This window comes from Vipera berus (genome assembly GCF_964194415.1).
Source record: "Vipera berus genome assembly, chromosome: Z".
Taxonomy (NCBI): Eukaryota; Metazoa; Chordata; class Lepidosauria; order Squamata; family Viperidae; genus Vipera; species Vipera berus.
Genome location: NC_138205.1, coordinates 13,381,869 through 13,395,115, shown reverse-complemented (window position 1 = coordinate 13,395,115; position 13,247 = coordinate 13,381,869). Strand labels below are relative to the sequence as shown.

General features: G+C 49.8%; 1 protein-coding gene across 1 annotated transcript in view; it reads right to left on the bottom strand.

Moving 5' to 3' along the window:
- Positions 1–465: 465 nt before the first annotated feature.
- Positions 466–13,247, bottom strand: part of LOC308678282 (F-box/LRR-repeat protein 19-like) — a 30,190-nt gene continuing 17,408 nt past the window's right edge. Inside the window, exons 9-13 of the mRNA XM_081345385.1 lie at positions 10,232–10,944; positions 6,264–6,427; positions 4,578–4,739; positions 1,899–2,117; positions 466–1,076 (exon numbers count right to left, since the gene is read on the bottom strand). Of these exons, the coding sequence (XP_081201511.1) occupies positions 862–1,076; positions 1,899–2,117; positions 4,578–4,739; positions 6,264–6,427; positions 10,232–10,944 (1,473 nt within the window). The 3' untranslated portion in view covers positions 466–861. The remainder of the gene's footprint in view (positions 1,077–1,898; positions 2,118–4,577; positions 4,740–6,263; positions 6,428–10,231; positions 10,945–13,247) is intronic.

Below are 13,247 nucleotides of genomic sequence, written 5' to 3'. Positions count from 1 at the left end.
GCAGGAAGCAGATCAAATGGGTGGGCCGGCTCCAGCAACCACCCACTGCTGTGAGAGAGAGACAGCGGGAGTGCCCCAACAGTGGGAAAAGACAGGGCAAAGGAATCTGGAAATCAGCTGCCTGGTTCTTGCTTGGCCCCCTTGGGGAAAAAACAAAACACCACACTGCAGATGCACAAGTGGGGAGGGAGTGCTGGGGAAGGGAGCTGGGTGGGCAGGCAGACAAGCACGCACATGCACGCACGCGCACGCACCCTTTAAAAATCAACAAGGCAGCATGTGGGAAGGGAGGGAGGACCGATGAGGTTGGAGTGCACATTTGCATTATTGGGTGAGGAACGGGGCAGGAAAAAACGTAATATATCCCACCCCATCGAAGAAGCTGCCTTCCTCCCCAGTCAGCATTTCAAGGCTGAATGTCAACTCCCCCCCCGCTTCCCCCCCCCCACTGCCCGCTGCCACGAGATAGCGGGGTGTACCAATGGTGGCACGGAGGGACATTTGGAGGTGGGCGGGGGGGGCAGGTAGAAGGGGACGACGCAGTGCATGGTGGGAGGAATACGCATTTCCCCAGCATTGTAAAGCGACAAGGCTACCTCGGACCCCACTTACTCCGCGGCTGTCCAAGAACAAGTGGATGGAGCAAAAGGCCACCTGGCCAGACTCTGTAGGCCAGGCCTGGGGAAGGGGGGGGCACGACCCCCCCCTCTCCCGCACCCTCTTTGCTGCACAAGTAAGGGGGTGGAGTTGCCACTCTGGTTCAGTGCATGGCTTTAAGTAAAAAAGGTTCTCTCAGAGTCCGTGTCCGACGGTCGGATTGGTGAAGCTGAGTCTGTCTGCGCCTCCACCCCAGGGCGAGTATTAGCTGTCCTTCAGCAGCAATTTCTCCTCAGGGCAATGAAAAGGAGGTGAGGATGCGGGGGCGGGGGGCACGGCACCACCGCTAGAGACTGAGTCCTCGGCGAATCGAGCACAGGCCTCCGTCGTGATGTGGTGACAGGAACGCAGGTCGATACGGGAGAGGCGTGGGCAGCGGCGGAAAAGGGGCAGACACTGATCCGTCAGCCGGTTACATCCTACAAGGGAATAAAAGAAGGAATAATACTTACATATACCGCCCCACAGTGCTTCACATCACTCTCTTGGCGACTTACAAGGGCCCTCATTTTACCCACCTCAGAAGGATGGAAGGCTGAGTCAACCTGGAGCCTGTCGGGATCGAACTCCCAAGCTGTGGGCAGAGTTTGCCTGCAATACTCCATTCTAACCACTGCACCACCAAGGCTCCTCCAGAACGGGAGACCGTGAAATACCACTGTTTGGGAGCACGTTCTGAGATCGTGAGATAGCACTGGTTTGTTCAGATCCTGCTGTGGGGAGGTGGGGACTGGCTCAGGAGACTAGGCAGGAATTGGGGCTGTTTTTACAGGGGGAAAGACAATTCACCCCAACAAATTAGCAACAGGCACATTCTTTGGAATGTACATAATGGGTGGCACGGGGGAGGGAGGGGTAGACAACGTCATGGCCACTACAGGCAATCATCAACCCAGGACCAAATTGTGCTTGGAATTATGGTTGTAATTCACGGTGGTTGTTAAGCAGATTTGTTCAACCACCATGTGATTTGCTTAAGCTCCAGTCCCAATCGAGATCCCTAAATCGAGGACTACCAATATTGTCCAAAGTCCCTATCCGGTAACGGGACCTGGACAAGGGGAGGCAGGAGGAAAACAAGGCTGCAAGGATGCCACGGAAGGAAAAAGACCGAGAAACACTGGGACAGATGTTCAACTCCCTAACCGCTACGCTGCACTGTCCTTCTCTCAGGAGGCTGCATCGTTTTCGGTGCCCAGTCCAGCAGGAAAGGTGGAATCGCCAGTAGAGATTTAACTCACCGGTGAGGTTGAGTTCAGCGAGGGTCTCTCGGAGTGGAGAATTAGCAGCGGTCAGCAGGTTAACAGACTGGTCACCTACATGGTTGCAGTGGCTCAGGTCCAGTTTGGCAAGCTGAGGGGTGTGCCGGATTACCAAGCGCAGAGACGCATCTGTGATGTCCAGACCGGAGAGCCGTAGTTCAGAGACATTCTGGAGCCGGCCCCGGCTATCTGTCTGGCCTAGCAGGGCGAAAAAAGAGAGGGGCATGAGCCTCGTGGGAGAAGCCGGGACCTCTGCCCTAAACGGCAGACGCACAACTCTGACAGGGTATTTAACAGGCTTGGCCAAAACAACACACATTTGTTTCACTGGAGTGACTTGGACCATGGAGACAGTCAAGATTTCCTTTCCTGAAAGGAAGATGCCACCCGGCTCTCCCCACCAGGCGTAATCGGGTGCCGAGAGCTTCTCGACAAGAGTGGATCTGGGAGGTTCCTCAAGTGTCCATGAAGATCTGCGGTGCTCCCGACGGGCCTCCAGGTGAAGGATCTCCAGTGCACGATGCATTTGCTGAAGCTCCCCAGCCTGGAAGCACTCGAGCATCAGTGCAAGGAAGGACCCTCTATGTCAGGGGTCCCCAACCCTCAGTCTGTGGACCGGCACCGGTCTGCAGCATGTTAGAAACCGGGCCGCGCGAACAAGTGAAGCCCCATCTGTGGAATGCAGGGAGCATGCAAAACCACTCTCCCTCCGGTCCACGGAAACACCTCTCTCCACGGAACCGGTCCCTGGTGCCCAAAAGGTTGGGGGCGGCCGCTCCAAGCTTTCTCCCACACCTTTCGGCCCTTGCTCACCTCTTCCTGACAGGAAGGTCATGAAAGGAGATTTTCTGCCCTGCTGCCTCTCCCAGACAGGGTGCAGGGTGAGTGACATCCCATATATGCTGAGGGGGCTACAGGCTAACCACCTCTATCACTTGCGGTTTTAGCAGCCCAACCTTGAAGGCTCCTTAGGGCATGGAACGGACTCTGGGCTTGGTGCCGCAAACAAGCATGCAGCGGCACCTGCGGCCGTTCAGCTCTGGGACACCTCACTTCACGTATCAAAGAATCCCAACTGGGCTAGTCGGGCCTGCAGTACACCCAAAGGCCCCTACATGAGCTGAGAGATTTCTGAGACACAATAGCTGGGGAGGAGATAGCAGGCAATCCTGTGCTAGAAGTGATAAGTGCCAAGCCTTAGTGTGCAGAGAAGTCTCTTAGACTGGGCACTATTGCTATGTGAAGAAGACTTGGGCTTAGCAGAACGGCCTGGCAACTTTACCAGAGCTCCACGGTGTGGTAGATCAGAAGGTTTGCAGGATAATTGAAATAAGTTTTGTTTCAAGGAGAAACGTCTTGGTGGCGAGATCTGTACATCTGTGAGTTTTCCATCCCTACAACTATTTAAGAAGAGGCTGGACAAGACACTTCCCATCATCAGTTTAACTGGTTCACCTTTATGTCGTAGAGCAGGGGTCCCTGACCTTGTTAACTTGTAAGACATGTGGACGTCAACTCCCAGAATTCCTCAGCCAGCTTGGCTGGCTGAGGAATTCTGGGTGTTGAAGTCCACAAGTCTTAAAGTTGCCAAGGTTGGGGACCTCTGTTGTAGAGGACTTCACTAGATGATCCCAGTCATTTCTTCTGATTATACAACACCTTGTAAGGAGACGGCCAGGCTGAGCACAAGGGAGGGGTCAAACGCGCCATCAGTCACGAGTCCCTATGCGCCCACAAGAGATCTAAGCCCGGCCCATTGTGAATTCCTTATTTACCACCAAATTGCTTTAACCATTAGCCGTTCAGATTCTTCTGGAGAGCTCAGACTTGTAATAAATCTTTATACCCATCTGAACTGCCTGGATCTCCTGATTTCCTTGGCGCTTAAAAACATACAACAAAGCAACACAAAGGCCCCCATAGCGCTCTGAATCGTAACCTGCCCCCTCTGGGCTGCGTTGTGCGATAGGAGAGGTTAAAATGGGAATGGCCACTAGTTTGCAACTCAGTGCGCTGTTTGAATAGAGCCCATGCGGGCCAACTCAAAGCAGGCGCTGACCGTTTTTCCAGAGGCTCATATTTAGCCTCTGCCTGCATAAGGTAAAAGGTAAAGGTTCCCCCACACATGCGTGCTAGTCATTTCCAACTCTAGGGGCCGGTGCTCATCTCCGTTTCAAAGCCGAAGAGCCAGCGTTTGTCCGAGGACGTCTCCGTGGTCATGTGGCCGGCATGACTAGACGCCAAAGGTGCACGGAACACTGTTACCTTCCCACCGTAGTGGTCCCTATTTTTCTACTTGCATTTTTTAACGTGCTTTCGAACTGCTATGTTGGCAGAAGCTGGGACGAGTAACAGGCGCTCACTCTGCTACACGGCACTCGCTATGCCTGCATAGCAGCTTTTAAAGGTGGGGGGGAAGCCTTGAGAGATTTTTCATGCAGCAACGTCAATGTCCCACAAGATTTCAGCCGTTCTTACGTCCAAGTGTGTTAGGACACTTCTTTACTGTGGGGAAAGGAAAAGGCAAGGGTGCCGGAGCGGGCGTAGGGATTGCCCTGCAGGTTTTCCCCGCTTCCTTGGGGTGGGAAGAAAAGACGGTAAAAACCAGCCCAGATCTCTGCCCTAGAGACTTTTCCCTCCAAGGAGAGGTAGCTTTACCAGGCTTGGCATCTGCGGCAGGCAAGAGCAGTTCGCGGAGGTGAGAGTCCTTGACATCCTCAATCCAACGCAAATCTAGGAGCTGTAGGGAGGGGAAGTTGGCTGTGCTGAGGGCCGACACGGAGCACCAAGAGCAGCCTGTTAGGATGAGCTCCTTAAGGCCTGTTTGGGAGAAGAGAATGTTAAGGGGGGGGGAAGAAAACCTCACACACAAGCTGTTCCTCTCTGCTTCTAAAGAAATCCAGGACTGCTTCCTCTGTATTCCCACCATGATCTCACCCTTCCACCCCCCCCCCCCCCAAAGCTTTGACTTCTGGCTCCCAGGTCACATCCGTTTCCTTCCTTCGCTTTCTTGCAGGCCGGTCCTTTTCTTTTCCACAAAAAGCAAGATGGCTGCCCCATGTTTGCTCGTATCCTCACATTCCAACCCTTCCCACAACTGAGCTGGGTGACCTGTGTTCTCGGCCACGTGCCACATCCCTGCCTCCGCTTGAGGATGCAAGTGGGGACGGGGGGTGGGTGGGTGGAATAACAGAATTCAGAGCTATGCCTTATAAAACCTTCCCTGTCCACATAGAAAGCTTAAGGTTGTTGATTGTGGGTTTTAGCTACGTGCAGAAAAACAGCAGCCTTGTCTTTGATCACACCACCATCGCCACCTGTCGTTTGAATTAGGGCACCCGGGGCCATTGCGGCAGTGGAAATTAGCCTGGCGCAGGTCCTTTGCTTCTTGAATTTGTTTTAAATTAAGAATTTCCTGTGCCCAGAAATTCTGGCTATCTGTCCCTTGTCCTTTGCCTAAACCGTTCAGTTACCTTTTCAACATCCAGAGTGACACAAAGTGTGGGGTTCTCAGACCACACACACACACACACACACAAAATCTCACTCCACAATGCCCCAATTCCCTAAGGGGTTAAGCCAATTTAAAGAGAGGGAGCTTTGAGGATTTTGTTCGGATTTAAGCAAAGCCCCTGGATTCACTTTTCCTTAAATAAATATGCAGAGTTGAACACTCCGGAATAACCTTTGGGATTCGCACTTCTCGATTCGAACACACCCTTGCTCCAAATGGAATTCAAATCTGGTGACATTTTGGCTTCGCTATAGCTAGTCCTCGACTTGCGACCAGAAAAAAGAGCCCAACATTTCTGTTGCTAAGCGAGACATTCGTTAAGTGAATTTTGCCCCGTTTTACAAGCTTTCCTGCCACAGCTGTTAAGTGAATCACTGCAGCTGTTAAGTTAGTAACAAGCTCCTTAAGTAAATCTGGCTTCCCCACTCAGTTTGCTTGTCGGAAGGTCGCCAAAAGGGGATCGCTGGACCCAAGCGTCCTAATTATGAGCCAAGCATCCGAATTTTGACCATCTCACAATGGTTGTGAGAAAAAACGTAAGTCATAGGTCGCTTCTTCCGGTGCCGTTGTATCTTAAAACCGTCACTAAACAAATGCTTCTAAGTCGAGAGATTTCCTGCCGTGATTTTGGCCACTTTTTTTTTTTTAATGAGTGGGTTCTCGTCTCTGGGTGGCCTTTGGGAGTTTTGTACAATTGTCAAACCCTTGAACAACTGGATTTGGAAATAAGTGCTCCAAATAAGTAAGCTGTGGCTACCAGCTAATCTCTCTCTCTCTCCTAAGCCCCACCCACCCACCTCTCCCCCATCCCCAATTCATCCCCCAAATACCTTGCAACCTATTCAGGAGCCACATTAGCTGCTTCTTGGAGATGCTGGTCCAGCTCAGATCGAGACTGGCCGGCTGTCGTCGGATGATTCCGCTCAGCATGGAGGGAGTGATTGACTTCCGATGGCTCAGGTCAATGTGTGTCCAAAGCCGCTTGTCACAGCACCTGGGAGGAGTGAAGTCCGGCCAGAAGGAGACAATGGTCACTGAACTCCAGAATCATTTAAGAGTTGGAAAGAATTATTTGTAATTTCTCCGAGGCGGAATCTAAATGAAAGCATCCAAGTCAGAGGATCGTTCAGCCTCCATTTCGATGCACGCTTGAATGCACGCCCACCACTCCTCTTGCTGCTTCCATGTTTTGATAGCTAGGAACTCTGTTCTAACCATGAATTGAAATCTGCCACCTTATAACTTAAATCCAATAGTTTGGCCCCGTAGTCTGGAAAGTTGGAACTTTCTTCTAAGTGACATCTTTTTCAAGTACTTGAAGAACGCTACAACAGCCCCATCTTTTCTGAAGGGTAACCATACTCATATTTATCAGCCTCTCTCTCTAAGGCTTATTTTCAAATTGCCTATTTTTTATTATTATTTCTTTTTGCTGTTCTTGTTATAGTGTGGTTTCTCCAAACTAAACACAGTCTTCCAAAACAGGCCTGAACAAAGCAGGATAAAAGAAAATGATTTGCTTCCCACAATTTTGAAAGTATACTTCTACGAGGGCAATGCGGAAATTAACCTCCGTTTGGTTATCAATGACCGACACTCGCAGATACGGAACTTTTATCATACACGTTAGAAAATTGCAACGTTACAATTAGGGTTAGTACCGTGTTTTCCCCCAAAATAAGACCTACCTAGAAAATAAGACCTAGCTTGATTTTTACACCTGTGCCCAATATACACCCTACCCCCCAAAATAAGCCCTACTTAAAACCCCGCCCACTCCATTGCACCTGGTTGCATGAGGTGGGGCGAGGCACACGGGTAAAAATCAAGGTAGGTCTTGGGGATGGGCGGGGCATGGAGCTGCACCCTGCGCCTGGTACCCACTTACCTTAGGACTGTTGCAGCCAGAACTCCCATGCCCCAACACCTGCCTCGCTGGCCCACTTCTGTGGCTGCTTGCGCATTTCACCCCCAACCTCCGTTTTGCTGTCAGAGGCCTTCCGGAAAGGTCTCTGCAGCTGAGAAAGGAGCTCCAGATTGACACGTGCAATGCCCCACAGCCTCCGTTTCGCCATCAGAGGCCTTCCCGGAAGCCAAGGGGGCACCATGCGCGCGTCAATCTGGAGCTCTTTTTCTCGGCTGCAGAGGCCTTTCTGGAAGGCCTCTGATGGCAAAACGGAGGCCGGGAGTGACAAGAGGCTGCAGAAGAAGTGGGCCGATTGAGGCGAGGCAGGTGTCGGGGAGGCCTGGCTCCGACAGTCCTAAGGTAAGTGGGTAAGACATCTCCCAAAAATAAGACCTGGTGCCTCTTTTGGAGGCAAAAAATAATAATAATGTAAGACCGGGTCTTGTTTTCGGAGAAGCATGGTAGTAGTCGCTCGGCACCAAATTTGGGCACTAGGGGAGGTTTATCAAAAACATCCCTAGCAGTGTGCAGCTGAGCATTATCGTGAACCAACACCACAGCGGAAGTGGTGCCATAGAAAATCCCGCCAAATTGTGAAGATGCCAAAGGAGTACTGCTAGTGAAGTTCATGGAGCGTGGTTCGACCATCGATTCAGAAGTCTACTGTGAAACGTTACGAAAACTCAGACGAGCCATCCATAACAAGCGTCAGGGCATTGCTGACTTCCGGTGTGGTGTTGGTTCACGATAACGCTCGCCCGGACACTGCTAGACGCACCCAAGAACTTTTGAAGCAGTTCTGTTGGGGTGTTTTTGATCACCCCCTCATAGCCCAGATTTGGCACCGAGCAACTGCTACTAAGGAATTTCAAACCTTGCAAGACGTTATGACAAGTGCCTCAATTTGAATGGCGATTATCGTATTTTTCTGTCTATTAGATGCACCCTTGAATAAGACGCTCTGGCAGGCGAGTTGCTCCGTGCCGAACAGCTGTTCAGCGGAGTGCCGAACAGCTGAGCTGGCAAATCCTGAAGTTCGCCTGACGATCTTGCCCCCTCCCCGCTCCCGTTAGTGGCAAGCCCACAGGGGCTTGACACCTGCACCAGGCGGCATGGCAACCCACACAGGCATGCCCTGGGCTGCGGTTACCATGATTTTTCTGTGTATACCAGGTTACCATGATTTTTCTGTGTATAAGACGCTGCACTTGTATAAGACGCACCTGTTTTTGAACAAGGTGCCTGCAGGAAAAAATAGCGTCTTATACAAGGAAAAAAATATGTTATGTCGAAAAAAAATGTAACGTTGTAGTTTTCTAATGTGTATAATAAAAGTTCTGTTTCTGTGAGTGTCTGTCATTGATAGCCAAATGGAGGTTTATTTCTGAATTGCCCTTGTACTAATGCAATCCAAAACTGCACTTCTACGTCTCATTGCTGGTTTATCTTCCAAAATCTTTTTTTACAAGTTGTGTTACCAAGCCAGATATTCTTCTTTCCATCCCAGTACATTTGCTCTTTCTGAACAAAATTTAACTTATTTGGGTTAAATTTCATTGTGACTGTTTTCAGCAGATTTGCTCCACTTATCAGGGCTGAATTTCATTTCTCAACGATATGTGACAGTCTCTCTTTCTTGGCTGCGTTAACTGCATTTTTGTGTGATTTTAGCCAGCTGCTGCATATTTTATTTTTTTCTATACACTTTTTACCTACTTTTAAATTGGTTAGCCTCCCATGCATTTGAAATGGTGATAGCAATCTAATAAAATGTACAAAATACATTACCCAAGAAAACAAAACAAAAAACTTTTGCCCTGGCCCCATCATCTACCGGGCTGTGTGGTCTCTGACATGCTATTCATCACCGGAGGTTTTTAAGAAGAGGCTAGACAGTCACTTGTCTGAGATGGTATAGGTTCTCCTGCTTGAGCAGGGGGCTGGACTAGAAGACCTCCAAGGTCCCTTCCAGATTCTATTCTGTTCTGTTCTATTCTATTCTATTCTATTCTATTCTATTCTATTCTATTCTATTCTATTCTATTCTATTCTATTCTATTCTATTCTATTCTATTCTATTCTATTCTATTCTATTCTATTCTATTCTATTTTCTGTTCTGTTCTGTTCTAATTCCATTCCTATTCCTATTCCTATTGCATTCAAAATACAAACAGAGCCCTCTGCATAAAAGTTGGGTATCCCTATATTCAAGCTTTGATTCATTGATAAAGTAAAAGTAAAGGTTCCCCCGCACATGCGTGCTAGTCGTTTCCGACTCTAGGGGCCGGTGCTCATCTCTGTTTCAAAGCCAAAGAGCCAGCGCTTGTCTGAGGACGTCTCCGTGGTCATGTGGCCGGCATGACTAGACGCCAAAGGCGCACGGAACGCTGTCACCTTCCCACCGGAGTGGTCCCTATTTTTCTACTTGCATTTTTTAACGTGCTTTCGAACTGCTAGGTTGGCAGAAGCTGGGACGAGTAACAAGTGCTCACTCTGATTCATTGATAGCCAGACTATATTCTGAGGGAGCACAAAGTTATTCAGAAGCAGGTACATAAGAGATTGCCTTTATCTATGTACAACTCTTTTGAGGTCAGCTGGAGCAGATGCATTACTGTACAGATTAGTCTTCAAACCTGACAATCTGCTTGTTGAACCCGAGGCTCCCATCTCACTGGAAGGAAGGCTGGCCACAGGAAGTGGACCAAGACAGCCCTGAGGTCCGATGTTCATGGCAAGGAAATGGGCCAGGAGGCAGCCATCAAATTTTATCCCCTATTAATCAAACCACACAACACACACACACCCCGTGTTTCCCCCCTCCGTTACTTCTCTAGGTTGCCAGGTCACCTCTTTTGCTCTATAGCCCGCCCGCCCGCCCGCTCACTCACCAACGGCTCCATGTCCGGCACACCCTCATGCACACGCATAGCTCCCGATAGCTGAGGTACTGGAAGACGGCCAGCCAAACGTCCCGCTGCATGATGTGGTCAGAGCCGCTGTCCAAGGGGAGGGAGTCAGGTTCAGGGCTGTCTGGGGGAGGCCGGATCACGTGCCTCTCCAGCTGCAGCAGAGGCTTGGGAGGGGACGGCACCAAAGGCCAGTTAAGAAACTGAGTCCGGGCTACCATGCGGAGCCCTGTCTGTCCAGCAGGCCGGCCAGCTTTCCGGCCTCCGGCTTGCTGCTTGGCCCGTTCGCTCCCCCGGCTGGACGGGCGATGATTGTTCTCTTTCTCCTGAGAGTTCGCCCGAGCTTTGGGCTGCTTCCCGTTCCGCGTCGTCTCTGAGCCGCCGTTGCGTCGCCCACCCTCCTCTTCGTCCTCCTCCTCCTCCTCCTCTTCCTCACTGGCGCTGAAGCCCAGGGCAGCCAGGCGCTGCGAGCGGGTGGTTGGGGAGTTGGCTCGGCTCGACACCCCTCCGCTAGAACCGTCGGAGCCCCGGGAATCCGTGTCAGAATCCGAGTCTGAACTGGAACTGGAACTGCTGCTGTTCTTCACCCGCTCCAACATCTGGCACATCTGCTTGAAGCGCTCCAACTTCTCCCGCTGATGGGACTTGTCTGTCTGGGCAGAGGGCTCCAAAGGCCCAGGAGGTCCCTTTGGTTTCTGGCAAGAAAGGAAGGAGTTGTGGTGTGTGTGTGTGTGTGTGTGAAAGATTTCATAACCTATTAAATACAGGGAGTCCTCGGCTTATGTCTGCTCATTTAGTGATCATTCAAAGTTAAAAAAGGCGCTGATAAAAATGACAGGTGACTGTTTTTCACGCTTACGACTGACGCAACATCCCCAGGGTCAAGTGACGCAAATTCAGACACTTGGCAACTGACTCATAATTATGACGGCTGCAAGGTCCTGGAGGGGTGGGGGGTGGGTGTCACGCAATCAGCTTTTAAGACCTCCTGACAAGCACAGCCAATGGGGAAACCGGATTCGCTTAACAACCGTCTAACGGACTGAACAACTGCAGTGATTCACTTAACAACTGCTGCAAGAAAGGTTGTTAACACGAGGCAAAACTCAACAGCTATCTCACTTTGCAAGAGAAATTTGGCTTAATTTGGCTTTTTGCAACCTCAACACCTCCTCCTGGCTGACAGAATCTGTGTCTCCGCTCAACTAATACAGCTACAGCCATCATGGGAGGAGGGGAAAGAGGACAGCAGCAGGAGAGGGGAACAACCTGTGAGCCTTGGTGGAGCAGTGGGCTAATGCCTCCTTAAGTAACACCAGCTGCCTGCAATTAGTGCAGGTTCGAGTCCCACCAGGCTCAAGGTTGACTCAGCCTTCCATCCTTCTGAGGTAGGTAAAATGAGGACCCAGATTGTTGGGGGAAATTAAGCTGACCTTGTAATAATGCCACTTGGGGTGTGTGTGAAAGCCCTAATAAGCAGGCATATACATAGAATGAAGGCTACTGCTAAGCTTGTAAGCCGCCCTGAGTCTTCGGAGAAGGGCGGGATATAAATGGAATTAAAATAAATAAATAAATAAATAAATAAATAAGGTCTTCTGAATGTTTTGGTCCTTAAGGGAGTCAACAACATTAAAACTAGAAATTTGGACTCTAAATATGAGACATCTTTAGGATACCTCTTACTTGTTCATATAGACCACATGTCCCTTCCCAGGAAAAAGATGAAAAAGACGATAATACCACCGCACTCCAGTCAAGCCTTATCCACACTCCCTTTGATTTTTAGCTTGGCAAAACAGCCGGATATCAACGCGTTTTATAAATAAAATTCTCCAGTATGAGAAAGCATTCTTTAGTCGGTTCTCCAAATATGCTAACCACAGTTCATGGCTAGATAGTCAAGGTTACTATGACTGTGTTATCCATGGGCTTGCCAAGCAAAAAGCATTTTGAAATTCTGGTCGGTCAGATCTGTAAGGGGAACATATGGTAGAAAAGTAAAATAAAGATAACCATGAAATAAACAAAAGCCGCCTGCAATTCCCCAGAGCTCAACTTTTAGAAGCAGTAGGCAATTGTTAAAGCCAACGGCAGACTCGAAGGCCAAGAACTGGGCTTTTAAGAAATGTTTTTTTTTTATATGTTATGGCCTGCTCGAAGGGTTTATTATGGTAGAGAAATTATAAATCAAAAGCATGTAAAATCATGCCGTTCTCCTACAGACTAAAAATTTATTTTGCTGTTTCAGTGGAGTCTTGTATGCTACTCGGAGACACTTTCCGTGAGATGGGCAGCCGTATAAATTTGATTAAAAATCAAAATAAAGATGCTTCTATCCTTGATGGCCTTCAAGAAGGAGAGCATTTCTTTCCCATCTGGTGCATCTATGCCCACTTGAGATCATTCAGCAGGATGCTGGCCAGATCCAGAGAAAGAGGCTCATTACTTCCACAATGGCTAGGGCATGGGTAGGCAACCTTGGCTCTTTTATGACTCGTGGACTTCAACTCCCAGAATTCCTGAGCCGGCTATGCTGAGGAGAAATGGAGAGGTTTCCATGCTGAGCCATGATGGCTCAGGAATTCTGGGAGTTGAAGTCCACGAGTCATAAAAGAGCCAAGGTTGCCTACCCCTGGCCTAGGCCTTAGGCCGCTTTATGACTCGCGGACTTCAACTCCCAGAATTCCCGAGCCAGCCATGCTGAGGGAAAAGGGAAAGGTTTCCAGGCTGAGCCATGCTGGCTCAGGAATTCTGGGAGTTGAAGTCCACGAGTCATAAAAGAGCCAAGGTTGCCTACCCCTGGCCTAGGCCTTAGGCCGCTTTATGACTTGCGGACTTCAACTCCCAGAATTCCCGAGCCAGCCATGCTGAGGGAAAAGGGAGAGGTTTCCAGGCTGAGCCATGCTGGCTCAGGAATTCTGGGAGTTGAAGTCCACGAGTCATAAAAGAGCCAAGGTTGCCTACCCCTGGCCTAGGCCTTAGGCCGCTTTATGGC